The sequence below is a fragment of the Moschus berezovskii genome, chromosome 23 (assembly GCF_049115385.1).
Source record: "Moschus berezovskii isolate FMDL1 chromosome 23, NW_MosBer_1.0, whole genome shotgun sequence".
Taxonomy (NCBI): Eukaryota; Metazoa; Chordata; class Mammalia; order Artiodactyla; family Moschidae; genus Moschus; species Moschus berezovskii.
Window position 1 is genome coordinate 43,094,784 of NC_142482.1, and position 19,834 is coordinate 43,114,617.

General features: G+C 41.4%; 4 protein-coding genes across 4 annotated transcripts in view; 3 read left to right on the plus strand and 1 right to left on the minus strand.

Annotated features, from left to right (window-relative positions):
* Positions 1–14,079, plus strand: part of LOC129543739 (histone H2B type 1-C/E/F/G/I) — a 56,987-nt gene extending 42,908 nt beyond the window's left edge. Inside the window, exon 2 of the mRNA XM_088831347.1 lies at positions 13,948–14,079. The gene's annotated coding sequence lies outside the window, so the exon portion shown is untranslated. The remainder of the gene's footprint in view (positions 1–13,947) is intronic.
* Positions 5,974–14,227, plus strand: LOC129543710 (histone H1.2). The gene is given in 2 exon segments (XM_055406981.2): positions 5,974–6,647; positions 13,999–14,227. Coding segments are annotated over 2 exon segments (867 nt in total). The 5' UTR covers positions 5,974–6,009.
* Positions 11,824–13,952, minus strand: H3C3 (H3 clustered histone 3). The gene has a single exon (XM_055407018.2). The coding sequence runs from the start codon at positions 12,849–12,851 to the stop codon at positions 12,441–12,443; it is 411 nt and encodes a 136-aa protein (XP_055262993.2). The 5' UTR covers positions 12,852–13,952; the 3' UTR covers positions 11,824–12,440.
* A 444-nt stretch (positions 14,228–14,671) lies between the features above and the next one.
* Positions 14,672–15,076, plus strand: LOC129543749 (histone H2B type 1-B-like). The gene has a single exon (XM_055407040.1). It carries the CDS (start codon positions 14,696–14,698, stop codon positions 15,074–15,076), a length of 381 nt encoding a protein of 126 aa, XP_055263015.1. The 5' UTR covers positions 14,672–14,695.
* Positions 15,077–19,834: the final 4,758 nt, after the last annotated feature.

Consider the following 19,834-nt stretch of genomic DNA (forward strand, 5'->3'; position numbering starts at 1 on the left):
CCGCCCCCAACCTTTCCTAGCATCAGAGTCTTTTCCAGTGAGTCAACTGGCGGCATGAGGTGGCCAAAGTACTGCAGTTTCAGCTTTAGCATCAGTCCTTCCAATGAACACCCAGGATTGATCTCCTTTAGAATGGACTGGATGGATCTCCTTGCAGTCCAAGGGACTCTCAAGAGTCTTCTCCAGCACCACAGTTCAAAAGCATCAATTCTTTGGTCGCGGAGAGTCAGACACGACTGAGCGACTGAAATGAACTGAACCATTACATATTACAAATTTCATATACAAACCCATATATAGTATGTATGAATTATATGTAGTATATAAAGATTTATATACGAAATACATAGTAGTATATATTTAGTGGGCTTCCCTGGTAGCTCAAGTGGGAAACCCACTAAATACATATCATTTATATATACTATATATGGATTTGTATATGAAATTTATAATGTTGAATGCTATATATATTATATATAACATTGTGTCGTAAATCTATATTTTTTGATGTCGTTGGTCACTAAGTTGTGTCCAACTATTTGCAATGCCATGGATTACAGCACACTTCCCTGTCCTTCACTATTTCCCAGAGTTTGCTCAAACTCATACCCATCGAGTCAGTAATGCTATCCAACCATCTTATTCTTTGTCGCCCCCTTCTCCTCCTGCCCTCAGTCTTTCCCAGCATCAGAGTCTTTTCCAATGAGTTGGCTCTTTGCATCAGGTGGTCAAAGTATTGGAACTTCAGCTTCAGCATCAGTCCTTCCAATGACTATTCAGTTGATTTTCTTTAGGATTGACTGGTTTGATCTCCTTGCAGTCCAAGGGACTCTCAAGAGTCTTCTCCAACACAACAGTTCAAAAGCATCAATCCTTTGACTCTCAGCCTTCTTTGTAGTCCAACTCTATTATGTATTTAGTACCATATATTTATACTACTATTTATTTTGTACTCAAATCTCTATATAGTATGTATAGTATTATATGAACGAGTGAGTGAAAGTCTCTCAGTCACATCTGACTCTCTGCGACTCCCTGGACAGTAAGTAGCCCTCCAGGCTCCTCTGTCCATGGAATTCTCCAGGCAAAAATACTGGAGTGGGTTACCATTCCCTTCTCCAGGGGATCTTCCTAACCCAGGGATCAAACCCAGGTCTCCTGCATTGCAAGCAGACTCTACCATCTGAGCCACCAGGGTCTCCTCTCATAATATTATGTAAATGAAAAGATTATATGCTGTTTGTTAATTATATATAATTTTTCATACATATAATTAATTTTATAGATAGTAAACATTATATAAATGTGAATTATTAAATTTAATACCCATTTTAATTTTTTAAGTAGTAAATATCTACATATATATGCAACTTACATTAACAAAACATGGGAGGTAGGTTACTAATTTTTAGGAATGTGAAGGGGTCCTGAAATCTAAATGTTTGAGAACCACTGTTCTAACCTGTTCTCTGATGTCTTAATTTCCCAATTGGATTGGTAAGTACTTGAAGACAAAGGTAAAACTGGTACAAGAACATATTTTTGGTTTTATTCTTTTTTCTCAGAGGGGTTTGTGTCCTTTTTATTAGACTTATCACACTGTATGATAATATGCTTGTCTGTGTCAGTCGCACCACATATAATTCCTTAAGACAGACACTTTGCTTGGCTGATCTCTGCTTTTATTATCTCTTCTGGTGTCCTTTGCTTAACAAGTGCTTAGTAAGTATATGAGAAAAGCTCATGCATGGCATAGTGATGAGCTGGGAAATAAAAAGCGAAAGTATGTCCTAATAAACCTACCAAAATTTGTATGTCCTTGTTTCCTCCAAAATAGTCATTGTGTAAGGCCCTATGTTTTTTCTGATTAAGGCTACTTCCCCATATGTATTTTCATCTTGAGTTTTATAATTGCCTTCATTAGAGGCCTAAACTGAGGTATATCTTTCTGCTATTGATAAATTGTTTTGAGTGTAGTTCTGACTTTTTGAAATCATTAAAAGTTATTTGAAAACAAGCTTGAAGAATAAGGTGCCTATTAATGCCCTAGTTTCTTGTGTCACTTTATGTGATTCTAACAGCATTTCCAAAATGTTAGGTAAATATGTTTTGCAATGTAATGTTCCTTTGATAATACTCTCCATGTATTTATTGAGCTTCCACTACGTGCTTTGCTATTATGTTCTCTGTGGAGTGTATTTTGACAGTGTGCCAGGGGATAAGATAAAGAATCTGTAGTCTCAGTCCAAAGTTTCCTTGGTGAGTCAGGAAAAAGCAGGTTTAATCACTCCCAGCTGGGACTTACAACAAGCAGACAGAACTCTATTCTGCAAAGTAGAAGGAGGAAGTGAAAAATCGATTGTCAGTCCCTGATCCATACACCTGTCCCAACCATTCCTTTCACTCTCCTGTGAATGCATCTTGCTGTTTGAGCCTCTCTCTCCAGCTTCATTTGCACTTGACAATCTGCTTTGCATGTTTAACTTTGTCCATCAGCTTTCCAGATCCAAAGAAGATGAAACGAAATTAGCCAACTCATAATATTCAGGATGTGTGGAAATACAAGTATACACAATTTATTGCAAGGCAGATATTTAACTCTGTCCTCAATTTATGGCTGGCTATTTTGAAACCATCAATTTTGAGTGGAATGATCACACCCTTAATCTGAATTTTCCCTAGAGCTAATTTTAGTAGGACTTTTTTTGCTCATGGGCTTGTTCAACCTTATTTCAAAGCCTGAGACTTCCTGGAACATCTATAGGCTCTAAGATCACTTTAAAGCAAATGGTCAAAAATTTTTGTATCTTCCCATCTTTTAGAATAGTTTCTAAAGATTCTGACTCACAACCTGTAGGACAAACTAACCAAGTGTCAAAGTATAATTTTTCAAAACATGACTCTCATACAAAGACTGTGCATACTGAGCTTGTACATGGGTCAAAGAATGATTTAAGTATTAATGACAGAACTAGCAGAATGACAAAAGTAGGTCAAAGCAGGATACAGGAGAATGAAATATGTTCAGGGCAAAAAAGAATGCTGGAAACCTGAAAGATCAGATACAAAATTGGTTAACATCCTATTCCGTTCCGTTCCGTTCCGTCGCTCAGTCGTGTCCGACTCTTTGCGACCCTGTGGACTGTAGCCTACCAGGCTTCTCCGTCCATGGGATTCTCCAGGTAAGAATACTGGAGTGGGTTACCGTTTCCTTCTCCAACATCCTATTAGGCAATGCAATCATAACTTTTGCGGTTATCTTTTTTACTAGAAAGAATTCACTTGCATCTCTACTGTACAAAACCGTTATTAATGTATCAGTCTTCTACAAGGAAAGGTCTAATTTTATATACTCTGAGCCTAATCAAAAAGTAAATATTAAGTCAATGTTACCTTTTCTAAAGCCATGCTGTTCCGTTGTCAGTCATATGTGGTCATTGCACACTAGTAATGTGGCTAGTCTGCAAATTTACAAATGTAAAATATACATCAGAGTTTGAAGATTTACCCTATAAAAAAGAATAGAAATGGCCATTTTTTTTGAAATATCAATTACATATTGAAGTGATAGTAGTTTGGATATACTGAGTGAAATAATATACATTATTAAAGTTAAATCTACCTATTTCTTCTTACTTTTTTCATTGTGACTATTAGAAAGTTTGAAAGTATGTGTATGACTTACATATCCACATTTTATTTCATCGTATAACATGGCCTTAGAGTATTATATGAACCAGAAGTGGACTTGTGGAGAATTCTCTAATACAGCTTGAAAAGACATGAAGAAATATCTTTGCTTTTACTTTTCTCAGTACTAGTTACAGGGATCTAGAGAAAGTCTCTGTGTTTTTCTGCCTTCTTACCTGTACTATGTGTACCAGGAGGTTAGGAGCAAGAATTTGAGTGGCTGGTGTCTGGTTCTGGACTTTAGATTTGCATACAGAGATATGATTTGATTGATTAAATCTGAGTAGTCATATAAGAAAACTGAATCACAGTAATCAAGTTTACAGGTTGCTGATTTGCAAAAGCGAAGTGAAAGTGGCTCAGTCCTGTCCAACTCTTTGCGATCCCATGGAATTCTCTAGGCCAGAATACTGGAGTGGGTAGACATTCCCTTCTCCAGGGGAATTTCTCAGCCCAGGGACCAAACTTAGGTTTCCAGCATTGCAGGTGGATTCTGTCCCAGCTGAGCCACCAGGGAAGCCCGATTTGCAAAAAGGGACACCAATTTCTACTGAAGGGAGGTTCAGTGACCTAGTAATCAAGACTCTGCATAGCTCTTTTCGTGCTGGTTATGCACCCTTAGCTGAGTTTCAGATGAAGAGGCAGTTCACTGCACATGGAATCAGAACAAATTGCATATTCTTGCTTTATTTTTTTTGCCAAAATATATTTGTATGATGAAGGTGCTTAAGTTGTTCATACACTTTCAATGATTTCTTACAATTCCTATGCCCAAAGTCACGCTGATGGATGGCAGGTCTAAAGTGATTTTCTATGGCTGCTAATTCACCCATCACTAATCTTATTAGGTTGCTAATTCCCAGAGGACAGGACCAGTAGTAGACATAGTTTCCAAATGTTGAAAGAATGTTATTCAATGAAATCATGGGGTTATCTTTAGTCTAAAAGAAGATGCCTCATGTTTCATTCATCATTGAACTTAATTTATCACATTTTTTGATTATCACATCTAAGACTGATGTCTTTAGCACATACTTCCATCTAGATTTAGTAGTATAGTGAACTTCAGAATAGAATACATACTGTCAGTTTTAGAGGGGATAAAAGGTGAGCTTATCAGCAAAAAGTGGCATAATAATTTATTTGTTCTAATACTTTTTCTCTATTTCTGTTTAAAATTTTGTCATTTCACGATTTCTATTTAAAATCTCTAGTTTATCTTAAAAGTCAAAAGTGTGACTTGTCAGTTGCTTTATTTCCATCTATATCTTTGCGTTCCCAGTTAGAAAGTGTCCTGTGCCATGACATATGTTTAGATATTGTTACTGGAAGTAATCTAGAATTTTCATGTGCTGAAATTCATTTATTACAGCATACAAAAATAAATAAATGCTTGCTTTCTTTGAAAACAGATCCTCTAAATGTTCCTCGCTGTTAAGTCTATTGAGGGTTATTTGTAGGCTTAAGAGGGTCTTCTTTCTTCCTTCATTATCCCTATTCTTGAGGGCCAGACCCCCCGCCTTGCACAACCCAGAGGGGAACCTGAGAGCTTTTAAAAAACAGCCCAATTTCTCGCCTTTGGAGAAGTGAAAAGTGTGCCCCGCCCCCATTTATGAAAAGAGGGATTTGATAGAGTTTCAATGTCTTCAAATCAAAGATTTAAGTCTCTAACCCCCCATCACTCAGGACCCCCCAAGGCTTACGAACCCCCTCCCATCCCGCTCTAACTGCTTTGGACTGGCCCCAGAATCCTGGTCCCAGTCCACAGTTCCTGTGGGTCTGTACGCAGAATTCACAGAGGACCTGTGTTACTTCCCTTGCGAAGAAACAGAATTATGGTGAAAATTTAGGTGGAAACCATTTCGTTTTTGGTCCCAAAAGAAGAGAAGCATGTGCCCAACCACCCCTGAGAAAAAGAACTTTCAGGGGCAAAGGAGCGAACAGGTAATTTAGAAGAAAAACAGAAAGTGGTCTCCGACTGCCCAGGACTTCCCTAGGAGTTGGGGGAGTTGGGGACGCCTGGACGCGTAGTGTTTGTGATTGTGAACAAAATAAATGGAGAGCACGAAGCCTGAGGCTTCTCGGATCCTTTCCTGACTAAATTCGGGTGATTTGGTGTAGGGTATGTTAATATTTTCCCCCTTTTGTGAAGTAGAACAAACACAACTTGGGCGCATCGCGGCGGCTCAGAGCCTGCCAGCCAGGCGGGCGACCGGAGCACCAATCAGCGCGCGCCTGCGCTCTATATATACGGCGGCCCGGCCCAAGCGCAGCTTCATCGGCGCTTTGCCACTTGTACCCGTGTCCTAGATCGTCATCATGTCGGAGACTGCTCCTGCTGCTCCCGCTGCCGCACCTCCTGCGGAGAAGACTCCAGTTAAGAAGAAGGCTGCCAAAAAGCCAGCTGGGGCGCGCCGGAAGGCCTCTGGGCCCCCGGTGTCCGAGCTCATCACCAAGGCTGTCGCCGCCTCCAAGGAGCGCAGCGGCGTGTCTCTGGCTGCGCTCAAGAAGGCACTGGCGGCCGCCGGCTACGATGTGGAGAAGAACAACAGCCGCATCAAGCTGGGTCTTAAGAGCCTGGTGAGCAAGGGCACCCTAGTGCAGACCAAGGGCACCGGGGCTTCCGGCTCTTTCAAGCTCAACAAGAAGGCGGCCACCGGGGAGGCCAAGCCCAAGGCGAAGAAGGCGGGCGCGGCCAAGCCCAAGAAGGCGGCCGGGGCGGCTAAGAAGCCCAAGAAAGCCACGGGCGCGGCCACGCCAAAGAAAACTGCTAAGAAGACCCCGAAGAAAGCGAAGAAGCCGGCCGCAGCTGCTGTGACCAAGAAAGTGGCCAAGAGCCCCAAGAAAGCTAAGGCTGCCAAGCCCAAGAAGGCCGCCAAGAGCGCAGCGAAGGCGGTTAAGCCGAAGGCCGCTAAGCCCAAGGTTGCCAAGCCCAAGAAGGCTGCACCCAAAAAGAAGTAGGTTGTTAAATCGTCTGCTTCGAAAACCCAAAAAGGCTCTTTTCAGAGCCACCACTGGTCTCAAAAAAAGGAGCTGTAATACTCTTCTTTTTAAAACTGTATGCCTATCCTCTCGAAACTTTTATTCAAGGGTAGGCTTTCGCGGGAGTTGTTGCAGATGGCTGTCATTACGCAAGGAACAGCAGAGAGCGGTTGCTGTGAGGTTGCAGAGTTTGAACGCATTCCTGTGGGTTGCCCCTTGCCCTGCGGTGTCTTCTGTCAGCCTTCTGGTCAGCAGTTGCAAGCGTTTTCCGCAAGCTTACGTATTTGGGATTTCCGCCGCCCCGCCCCACTCCTGTGAAGAGCAAAAACAACCACCGCTAAACCCAGCCAGTTTCTTAGTCTTCGGGATATTCCGATTGGGCTAAAAACTCATTCAAAAGTCCCGCCTTGCTCGCCGGTTGGCTCACTCCTCCAGCCTGTGATTTTTCACCCTGGTTTTAATTGGATGGTTCTCCATCCGTGGTCTCTAATATTTTGTTTTCTTTCTGTTGGGTTGGCCCTATTTGCTTGATAGAGAAATGTGTCGTATTTCGGATGTTTCCGTGTTTTCAAAAGTCAACTTGCTGTCGTGGGGGCGTTGTATTCAACCCAGGCAAGAGGGTGGGTACTGGCGCCGTTGCCTCGCATTCTTAATTCTTGTTTACTCTGGCAAAGAATATTTGAAAAATGCTACAGCGGTGGTAGTGATTCCTCCACCAGAAGCAAAGCTGGACCAGGGATCTTTCTGTTCCTTGCACCTTTTAATTTTATAAGCAAATGTGTGATGATTTGACAGCATCAAAAACAACTTTCAGTCGGCCATTTTGTCCTGGCCGGCCAGTCAAGGATCCTCCTTTTCGGGAACCTCAACATCTGAAAATCGTAGATGCTTTAAACGTTTTTTTGTGAAATCCAAATGTTTCTATGCAAAGCAATATTTATATATTGGTAAACTTTTGAAACGTGTGTATATGGGGCGGGGTGGCGTTTTTAATAAAGGGATTTTGTTTTCATTAACAGCGTTGTATGTGGATTCTTTCATTTTCATGGCATTTGTCCTGGGTAGAGAATTTCTCAAGACCGTTTACCGGGGCAGGGGCTTCTGCAGACCTGCAGCTCAGTTTTTCAACCACAAGGACGAATCTGTGAGTTAACGTTAATTCCTGCGTTAGTGGTAAGGGCCACGGAGTTCATTTCTAGTCTGAGTCACTGTCTGGGAGAAACCAAAAGGGCTAGTGAACAAAAAGCGTAGAATGGTAACCAAAGTGCAAAGAAAAGCAGAGGTGAGAGATGTATAGAAAATGTTGCAATGTCTGTATTAATGACACCTGAGTTCCTGGTTCTTTGAGCTACTTGAACACCTGCCACAGGGGATCTTTCCACTTAGCTCAGGTTGGGTCAAGTTGCAATAGCAGAAGACCTAATAAAGACACTCCAAATCAAATCACAGTTAGGGCTTATAGTAAAAGCACCATGTACTTTTATGTTCCCATTTTCCGTCAAATAATTTCACTTGCTTCATTTTCACATCCACTCCAAGAGGCAGGGAACGAACCAACCTAAGCAAAAGTTGATCTCTTATTTTTCTTTAAACCTCTTGTGAATGCCCTTTTATGGTGAAATTTATTGGATTTATAAAATAGTTGATCCTAACACTGAACGTTTCCTGCAACTATATTTGCATAAATGAAAGATGTTCTTTACTTTCAAATAAAACATATTAATCAAAAACAAATATAACTATCCTCTAGTAAGGCTGGAGGGAAAGTTCATTCACAGAGAGCTAAGTCACTGTAAAAATCTCTCATTTTACCTAGTCTTTAGATAATCTTAAACAGTTTCCTCAGTTTTATCTAAGTTCTTAAATTATGTTCCCTCCCTCACACTGGTTTACATAGCTGACTGACTGGGATCTAATAACCCATTCATTTGAATCTAAAAATTAGCTAGTTTAACAAAAAGTCCCTTGTCACAATTTGGTTTATAAAACGTAAACTTTAGCATTATTAATATCATTTTCAATATTCACTTATTATTATAAAATATTGAGAACACCATTAATATACTTAAGTAATTGGCCAAAATGACTGATTAGCCAGAAATGGCAATGAATACTGCATAAACTGCTGACTGATAATGAAAATTCATGAAATCTTCCTGTATGATAGAAATGTAACAAATTATAGGCTCCTTGCAAAGCATTATTCTATTTTTTTTTTTTTTTCTGTACATAGTGCTTTCATGCTGAAAAAGTAAATATCTTATTACTTCGCCTAGGCAATGCTCTAGGTATCATATTTTCCATGCTTGAGGGAGATATAAAAGGTAACTGTATTTCAAATCCATGCCAAAGTGAAACAGGCCCAGTACTAGATATGATTACATCATTATAAAGAATTTCAGAAGGGAACAGGGATTTAGGGCACAGTGGTAACAGCAATAGTGCTTTGAGGTAGCTTTTTTTTTTTTCTCTCTCCTTTGGACGTGTCATAAGGCAAGTGGAATCTTAGTTCCCTAACCGGGAATCAAACCCATGCCACCCTGTAGAGAGTATAGTCTTAACCACAAGACTGCCAGGGAAGTCTCAATATCTGGCATGTCTTGAGCACTAACTTACAAGGTGCCAAGCACTGTTGCTGAGCACTCTTCATTTATTTTCAAACACATTCTTGTCACAGTGCTTTGAGGTAGGTGCCATTATTACTGAGGCTTGGTCACATTAAGGACATAATTATTTACTTTCTGATCAGTAAACCAGTATAATAACCCTCCATGAAGAGTTGTTGTTCCTCAGAAACATGGTAAGACCACATGTGTCTTAAAAAATTTTCTAGCAGCCACATTTTAAAAAAGTAAAACAAGTAAAATCATTTCAATAATATTTGACCCATTAAAATAAAAATATTTCAACAAGTAATCTAAGGTTAAAATATTAGGAGATTTTTAAAATCTATTTTTCATATTAACTCTTTGAAATGTGGCATGTGTTTTACACTTCAGCTCATCTCAATTTAGACAAGCCAGTTTCATGTGCTTAATAGACACAAATGGCTAGTGGTTACTGTTTTGAACAATATAGCTCTATAATTGGAGAAGTCAATGGCACCCCACTCCAGTACTCTTGCCTGGAAAATCTCATGGATGGAGGAGCCTGGAAGGCTGTGGTCCATGGGGTCACTAAGAGTCAGACATCACTGAGTGACTTCATCTTCACTTTTCACTTTCATGCATTAGAGAAGGAAATGGCAACCCACTCCAGTTTTCCTGTCTGGAGAATCCCAGAGGTGGGGGAGCCTGGTGGGCTGCCGTCTATGGGGTCGCACAGAGTCAGACACGACTGAAGCGACTTAGCAGCAGCAGCTCTATAGTAAATACTGAAAGGGCGACACAAGAAAATATTTACTCTGGAGTAGAATTTAGACGTTTCCAAGGAAATAATTATGTTGACCTGGTCCTGAAGTCTAAGACTAAAGATCATAATATACACTTGGTTATTCCTAGGACCTGATATTTCTTCTGGTCATCCTGCCCACCTCACCTTATACCAGGCTAACCACAGGAATCTGATAACAGACTTTAGCAAAAGCCAGGCCACTGCAGGCACTCCCTGTTCATCCTGAGGCAGCCCAATCTCCAAGAGAGAGTTTCTGTTGAGGAAGAAACTAGGTCTGATCATCCATTTCTGGATAATCTTATCTTATTGATCAAAAATACTTAGTTTGGGTTTGGCGTGAGACTTCCTGGCAACGAGAACTTCCTCCTCTATTAAATAGAGACAGTGAGAGAACTTGCCTTTCAGTGTTGTCGGTACTCCGTTCCGTCGCTCAGTCGTGTCCGACTCTGTGCGACCCCATGGACTGTAGCCTACCAGGCTTCTCCGTCCATGGGATTCTCCAGGGAAGAATACTGGAGTGGGTTACCGTTTCCTTCTCCAGGGGATCTTCCCGACCCAGGGATTGAACCCGGGTCTCCCGCATTGGAGGCAGACGCTTAACCTCTGAGCCACCAGGGTTTATATACAATAATTTAGGTCAATTAGATCATGCAGTATTTGATCCATGGAAAACTATCAGTGTTAGTTATTAGACTGACTCTTCCAAGGAATCCATGGTTTTATTTTCTCCCTTGCAGAGACCTCTCTAAATGTGGTGATATTCAGTACAGAGTGGATCAGTAACACCTGTAAAGTTGTCCCAGCGAATTTACCTGGACTGAAAGTGTTCCCATTGCTCAGAGTTTTGACTTTTTATACTTTCAATGCAGTTTCTCCTCATGACATATTTTTTTTTTAAATGGTACCAACATGCAAAACATCATGCAAAGCAGTGCTCTATCCCGGATTACTGAGAGTGATCCAAGACCAGTGATTCTAAACAACAGGGTACTCTACTGAGGTATGGTGGAACCGAGTAGTAGGAGGGCAGGGAAGGCCATATGTAATTTGGAAAAGCATAGCCAGTGCTGAGAGGCAGATTTACCCTGAAGATGTGAAACTCAAGTGTCAGACTCTGTACTTCCAAGGCCCTGGAAGGGGCCCCTGGGAGTATAGTCTGTTCATGTGCTCTCATCTAAAGAAATTCTTTTAAATGTTGGCATGTTTTAATTAAGGCTGGTTAAAACCTTTATTTCCACTCAATGTTCTCTTCTGTTACAATTCACCTTTGTCTGATTAAGTTGGGATATTGATGATAATATTTAGGACTTGAGAACATTTACTGAATCTAAATTTTGTTTGGGGTTAATGAAATACATATGTAATTTGTTCATATATAGTTCACTTATTGCTAGCCAGTCTAAGAATGTCTTCAGGGAATACTACTTATCACTGACAAAAAGCGAAAAATGAAATTGTTAGTTACTCAGTCATGTTTGACTATTGCGACCCCATGGACTTTAGCACCCCAGGTTCCTCTGTCCTTGGAGATTCTCCAGGAAAGAATACTGGAGTGGGTTACCATGCCCCTCTCCAGGGGATCTTCCTGAACCAGGGATAGAACCCGGGGCCTCCTGCATTATAGTTAGATTCTTTACCATCTGAGCCACTGACAAACTCACCTAAAATATTGGTAAGAAATTGGACTAAATGTCATTTATCTGTATGCCCAGTAATGGGAGTGAATACATAGTGTAGAATTGAGATGTGAAATGTATAAAGTAGAAGTTAAAAAAATTCTTCCAAATTTTAAAACTCATATGAAAATTTGACAGAGGATTTTCCAAATTTGAAAAGCCTTAAAAGTTATCAAGAGGATAAAACAAATTGTGATCAATCATCTTAAATGAATACTGAATTCTCTTCCCACTGTTGACTTAATATACTCTACAGGAAATATTCCTTAACATTTTCCTTTAAAGATGGAACCACAGTATGCAGTCAAAAATACAGGCAAATAAAGCATTATAGTTTTGTATTCAAGTTAATAAATATGTGGCATTTTCCAGAGTTGTGCCAGCTATGGTTCTTTTTATAAAAATGTAATGTTTTCTCATTTACTTGGTAACTTTGTAGTTATAGTAACCACGTCCTATCACCTGTAGGCCTCAGTAATCGGTCTATTCCATTGGGTACATTATCCCTCTATACATGAATAGATTTAGTTATCAGCGACAGTTCTCTAGGTAATTCAGTAACTTTTACAAACAGTAAACTTAATCTCTGTGCTTTCTTCCTTTTCGTAGTTTGTAATGCCTCACTGACAGTGTTACAGTTACTTCAGGTGAAATTGTGGGTGGCTCTAAAAAGAGCCTTTTTAAAGTAGAGAAAAAACTTTATGCCCTCTCCCCGCGGATGCGGCGGGCAAGCTGGATGTCCTTGGGCATGATGGTGACCCGCTTGGCGTGGATGGCACACAGGTTGGTGTCCTCGAAAAGCCCCACCAGGTAGGCCTCACACGCCTCCTGTAGCGCCATCACGGCCGAGCTCTGGAAGCGCAGGTCGGTCTTGAAGTCCTGCGCGATCTCGCGCACTAGCCGCTGGAACGGCAACTTGCGGATCAGCAGCTCGGTGGACTTCTGGTAGCGGCGGATCTCGCGCAGGGCCACCGTGCCGGGCCGGTAACGGTGCGGCTTCTTCACGCCGCCGGTGGCCGGCGCGCTCTTACGGGCCGCTTTGGTGGCCAGCTGCTTGCGCGGCGCCTTACCGCCGGTGGACTTCCGAGCAGTCTGCTTAGTACGAGCCATCACAAGCGAGCGATCACAAACCTAAAGTCTGCTAGAAGCGCAGGTGGTTGCCTTTAAATATAGTTGGAAGCATTCTGATTGGTCTCGGAATTTTTCAAAAGTACCGCGCGATAAAACCATTGGCTAAAAAGTGACCGGGAGAGACCGGTTAATTACGAGAGAATCTGATTGGATGAATTACTCTTACACCTATTTTCTATGCCTTTTAAAAAAAATCTAGGCGATCCAAGTTGGAGAAGGAAATGGCAACCCACTCCAGTGTTCTTGCCTGGAGAATCCCAGGGATGGCGGAGCCTAGTGGGCTGCCGTCCATGGGGTCGCACAGAGTCGGACACGACTGAAGTGACTTAGCAGCAGCAGCAGCAGCAGCAGGCGATCCAAAGTAATTTTCCTAAATTGTTCCATCTTATTGCCAACTTCAACGTACATAACGAGCCATTTACTCACCATGTTAACTTGATTCAGTATACAAGTGGGACCTGATATTCTTAATTCTTGACACGTTCTCAAGGTTGTCAGCATTTCTGGTCCAATCCTAAATTGAATACAATTGTTCTTTTTCCCCCACAGTTGGGTTAGCTTTAAGTAAATCTCAAACTACCAGGACTACCACTTTCTAACTTTGGTCATCAGATCTCCCCTAATTCCGAGTTTATCTTCTGTAAAACTACATGCCAGTCCTCGGTAGATGATTTTAAAAAATCACATGCATGCAAATGTGGAATTGATGACATATATACACTGAATCCTGATAAACTTTCATCGGAAAAAAATTAGTTTTAAAATTTTGAAAGCAAAGGCAAGAGAAAACTAATCTTGGCAAGAGTAATTTCTTTGCTTTTTGTTACCCTCAAGACTAAGTACTGCTCTAGTTTCCCTTTCTCTTTATAAAGGCCCTTGTGGATTACAAAGGTTTCACCAGCTATGCATTAAAATAATGTTTGTGGGAACACTTCCGAAGTCTGTTTTAATGTCTGGTCTTTTTACAATTAACCACCTACGCAGCATAACATGGCTACCAGCTTTTTATGAAAATGTGGATGGCTCTGAAAAGAGCCTTTAGGAAGTTTATATAAAAGTTTCTTCTTTTGTCTAGGCTTTACTTCCCCTTCGCCTTGTGGTGACTCTCGGTCTTCTTGGGCAGCAGCACCGCCTGGATGTTGGGCAGTACGCCGCCCTGAGCGATGGTGACTTTGCCCAGCAGCTTGTTGAGCTCCTCGTCGTTGCGGATTGCCAACTGCAAGTGACGCGGAATGATGCGGGTCTTCTTGTTGTCCCGGGCCGCATTGCCCGCCAGCTCCAGGATCTCGGCCGTCAGGTACTCCAGCACCGCCGCCAAGTACACAGGAGCGCCGGCTCCGACCCGCTCGGCATAATTGCCCTTGCGGAGCAGGCGGTGCACTCGCCCTACTGGAAATTGTAAACCAGCTCGAGAAGACCGAGTTTTGGCTTTAGCTCGAGTTTTGCCTCCTTGTTTACCACGTCCAGACATAGTTACCTTGGAAAACTCAACAGCAAAAATTCTAAACAGAAAAGATAAAAGGTTGGATGACCAAAGGGGGAAAAAAAAAAATTTTTATAGACAGTAGGGGGATGCGCCAGTTAGGGCTCCTATTGGTCAAAAGTACGATGCTTTTCTATCCAATAGAAAGAGAAAATGTGTATCCGTTATTTGCATAAACCACTCCCCCAGACCTTAGTGAAGCTGTACTGGTCTTACCCAATCAAAAGTGAGAATTCTCGATTCCTTATTTACATTGAAGCACTATAAATAAATGGTCTTTGACCTCACACTGTTTACCTCAGTTCTTTTAGGGTATTGCTAGAAGTTTCACGGCAAAACAATGCCTGAGCCGTCTAAATCTGCTCCGGCTCCTAAAAAAGGCTCTAAGAAAGCCATCACTAAGGCGCAGAAGAAAGATGGCAGAAAGCGCAAGCGCAGTCGTAAAGAGAGCTACTCTATTTATGTGTACAAGGTTCTGAAGCAGGTCCATCCAGATACTGGCATCTCATCTAAAGCCATGGGTATCATGAACTCCTTCGTGAACGATATTTTCGAGCGCATCGCAGGCGAGGCGTCACGCCTGGCGCATTACAACAAGCGCTCGACTATCACATCCAGGGAGATCCAGACTGCTGTGCGTCTCCTGCTGCCTGGGGAGCTGGCAAAGCATGCTGTCTCTGAGGGAACCAAGGCCGTCACTAAATACACCAGCTCCAAATGAGTGCCTTCATAGGCACTTAATCCAAAGGCTCTTTTCAGAGCCACCCACTTTATTGACGAAGGACTGTAACTGCCATTTTCTCACGGGGTAAATGCAAATCTGTCCTATTGATTACATTGAAGCATCTACTCTAGTGGGGTTAAATAGTTGAAGCAATTTTGGAGCCAGAACCACTAGCTAATTGAAAGGTCTCTTGGCATTAAAGAGACATTCCCCAAATGACACAGCTTCCCGTTTCCCATGGACTAAGCATCCAGATGCTTGGAAATGCTCACTCTTCTCCACGAAGCCTCTTAAAAATTTTTGATGGTGATTAGAGTTTTCCTCCGGGGTAAGGAAGTGGTTGGGGGATTTCAGAGTCCCGATCCTCAGCGCATCGTTATGCAGGTTGCCTTTTCAGGGTAGGTTGCGGGGAAGGAAAGTCAGTGGGGCTTTCTCCCTGAGCTTGAACTCTGGTATTGGGGAAACTAAGCAAAATCACCTGTCGTTCCTTTAGTAAACCGCGGACACTTTTGTAGAGTATAAACTCAAACTCTGCACATGGTTGAAATGAGGTTTTCTAATTTCTCATTACAATTATTTAGTGATGGAAACAGGCAATGTAAAGCTGTTTCCATTTGTCTTGCATTCCTGATATCTGGGTTCCAGTTTCCTGGGTCATTTACCTTCTTGGGATGGCACTAGAAGGGGTTGAAAGTGTGGAACACCCAACTCGAGCAGGGGAAAATGGTTTGAATTTACTGCCCTCACCATCTGGTGTCGAGGGCCCCAGGTGGAGAGGAAGGTGTGCTAATTTTTCTTGGGAAAATTTTTAAAGGAACACACTGCTCCAAAAATAATCCTAATAGGAAGGGCCTTGGTTGTGGAAAAGGAGTCAGTGGGGCTGGATGAGAGGAAGAGCCACAAAAAGTCAGCGGTTCACTGCATGTTAAAAAGGTGGGGGAAAGTCTTTTCCTTTGGTTTATGAGCACCATATTTAGGTGACATACATCAGTGTGTTTGGATAAGGAAATAAAAACTCGAAGTAGAATTTCTCAAAAAGACTACTTTGAAACTTTGAAGTTAAATGACCTTTTCCCAGATGCTACACAAATTAGGTGACTGCTATATGAGAAGACTTTCCTGTCTCAGCATACACAAAACATAGTTGTGAAACAGAAGTTTGTCTTAGAAGTTAAAATTCTTGATTTTTAGATTGTAACCCCCTCCTCTCATCTCTGGGGAAGAAAAAAAAATAAGATTGAACTCAAGCTGCAGTTTAAGAATTGCTCTCTGGAGGGATGAGATCTTGGTGGCTGTATAATCTTAGCCTCTTCAAAATCATCTCCTGGGGTAGAACTTCTTATTATTTGACTGCTTGCTTGCTTCTGTCTTCCTTCTCCTTGCCCCCTCCTTTCTTCTTAATAGTTGATACTTTAAAGAACTATATACAGTCAGCAAAAACAAGACTGGGAGCTGACTGTGGCTCAGATCATGAACTCCTCATTGCCAAATTCAGACTTATATTGAAGAAAGTAGGGAAAACCACTAGACCATTCAGGTATGACCTAAATAAAATTCTTTATGATTATGCAGTGGAAGTGAGAAATAGATTTAAGGGACTAGATCTGATAGAGTGCCTGATGAACTATGGATGGAAGTTTGTGACATTGTACAGGAGACAGGGATCAAGACCATCCCCAAGAAAAAGAAATGCAAAAAAGTAAAATGGCTCTCTGAGAAGGCCTTACAAATAGCTGTGAAAAGAAGAGAAGCAAAAAGCAAAGGAGAAAAGGAAAGATATACCCATTTGAATGCAGAGTTCCAAAGAACAGCAAGGAGAGATAAGAAAGTATTCCTCAGTGATCAGTGCAAAGAAATAGAGGAAAATAATAGAATGGGAAAAGACTAGAGAGCTCTTCAAGATAATTAGAGATACTGAGGAAACATTTCATGCAAAGATGGGCTCAATAAAGGACAGAAATGGTATGGACCTAACAGAAGCAGAAGATATTAAGAAGAGGTGGCAAGAATACACAAAAGAACTATACAAAAAAGATCTTCATGACCAAGATAATCTCGATGGTGTGATCATTCACCTAGAGCCAGACATCCTGGAATGTAAAGTCAAGTGGGCCTTAAGAAGCATCACTACGAACAAAGCTAGTGGAGGTGATGGAATTTCAGATGAGCTATTTCAAATCCTGAAAGATGATGCTGTGAAAGTGCTGTGCTCAATATGCCAGTAAATTTGGAAAATTCAGCAGCAACCGGACTGGAAAAGGTCAGTTTTCATTCCAATCCCAAAGAAAGGCAATGCCAAAGAATGCTCAAACTACCACACAATTGCACTCATCTCACACGATAGCAAAGTAATGCTCAACATTCTCCAAACCACGCTTCAGCAATACGTGAACTGTGAACTTCCAGATGTTCAAGCTGGATTCAGAAAAGGCAGAGAACCAGAGATCAAATTGCCAACATCTGCTGGATCATCGAAAAAGCAAGAGTTCCAGAAAAGCATCTGCTTTATTGACTATGCCAAAGCCTTTGACTGTGTGGATCACAATAAACTAGGGTTAGGGTTAGAAATAAATTCTGATCACAGAAATAAATTCTGAAAGAGATGGGAATACCAGTCTACCTGACTGCCTCTTGAGAAACCTGTATGCAGTTCAGGAAGCAACAGTTAGAGCTGGACATGGAACAACAGACTGGTTCCAAATAGGAAAAGGAGTATCTCAAGACTATATATTATCACCCTGCTTATTTAACTTATATGCAGAGTGCATCATGAGGAACACTGGGCTGGAAGAAGCACAAGCTGGAATCAAGATTGCTGGGAGAAATATCAATCACCTCAGATATGCAGATGACACCACCCTTATGGCAGAAAGTGAAGCAAAACTAAAGAGCATCTTGATGAATGTGAAAGAGGAGAGTCAAAAAGTTGGCTTAAAACTCAACATTCAGAAAACTAAGATCATGGCATCTGGTCCCAATCACTTCATGGGAAATAGATGGGCAAACAGTGGAAACAGTGGCTGACTTTATTGAGGGGTAGGGGGGTTCCAAAAATCACTGCAGATGCTGATTGCAGCCATGAAATTAAAGGACACTAACTGCTTGGAACGAAAGTTATGACCAACCTAGACAGCATATTAAAATGGAGAGACATTACTTTGCCAACAAAGGTCCATCTAGTCAAGGCTATGGTTTTTCCAGTAGTCATGCAAGGATGTGATATTTGGAGTATAAAGAAAACTGAGTGCAGAAGAATTGATGCTTTTGAACTGTTATGTTGGAGAAGACTCTTGAGAGTCCCTTGGACTGCAAGGAGATCCAACGAGTCCATCCTAAAGGAGATCGGTCCTGGGTTTTCACTGGAAGGACTGATGTTGAAGCTGAAACTCCAATACATTGGCCACCTGATGTGTAGAGCTGACTCATTTGAAAAGACCCTGATGGTGGGAAAGATTGAGGGCAGGAGGAGAAGGATGAGAGAGGATGAGATGGTTGGATGGCGTCACTGACTCAACTGACATGAGTTTATGTAAACTCCAGGAGTTAGTGATGGACAGGGAGGCCTGGCGTGTTTTTGTCTATGGGGTCACAAAGAGTCAGACACTACTGAACAACTGAACTGATATCCCTAAATGCAAGCCCAAACCAATGCCTAGGCCTCTTAATCTCAAAGGTAGGCCCTTCTGACATCTGTACAAATAAATACGTGGCTGATCTTTAACAAGCAAAAAAAGAAAATCAGTTATATGACTGGACTTCAGGCTAGCCTTCAAAATTATAGTAGAGGAATGATGAGAAGTCAAAAGTAAAATTCATACATCTCCCTGGTTAATTCTCATGAGCTACCAACTTTACACTTTAAAGTGTGACAGGGAAGAGGCAAAGTCTTCCACCATGTTGGAACTGTGACTTTAACTTTTGCTTTTGTGGCTTTTGTTATCATAATCACTAAAAGCATGCTGTCTATAGCTGTAAGCAAACCTGTTTGAGGAAGGTAGTTATGACCTTAGGTAACTACAGTATAATTTGAACCAGGACTGTAGACATGGCCAATTGTTAATTAAAATTCTTTTAAAGTCTCACTCTTTCTGTTTGGCCCAGCAAACATTTGTTTACAAAACATTTGTCTTTTTTCATTTTACTGTGAATTGCCTTCCTACCCTTTGAAGTCCCAAGCCCCTAACCCCTAATCTGAGATGGCATAACAAGCCTCAACTGTGCAACTTGTCCTTGGATCTAATTTTTATTTCATCCAACCCCCAAATGAAACTAAATTTGACTTTTCCCTGTTAAATCAGTCTCATACCAGTTTAATTCTTATATCAGTTTGAAGAACCTAGAAAGGTAGAGGAAACACAGGCATTTAACACTGCTCAGCAGATAAATGTGAATAAATGCTGAATGTACGATTCTCTTAAATTCTCTTGATCCTTCTGATTCACAGTGATTTTTCTTCTCCCTGGGCTCTTATAATATTTATTGTTTAATACTTTCAGTTTTAGATGCAGACTATGCTCTACTACTTAAACTTCAGGTTTACAACCCCCTGCCTCCTCTACCCCATCCTTTTCAAAATAGTATGAAGTCTTTGAGGTAGCATCTATCTTTTTACAACTCCCTTATGGGTTTTGAAACATTTCAGACATGGCCAGTGTTACTGATGTGTATTGCTGTTGTTCATGGTGAAGATAATAAATAATAAAAAGGAAGTGAATATTGCTGAGAAAATGTCATAGGAGTCAGAAGACTTGAGGG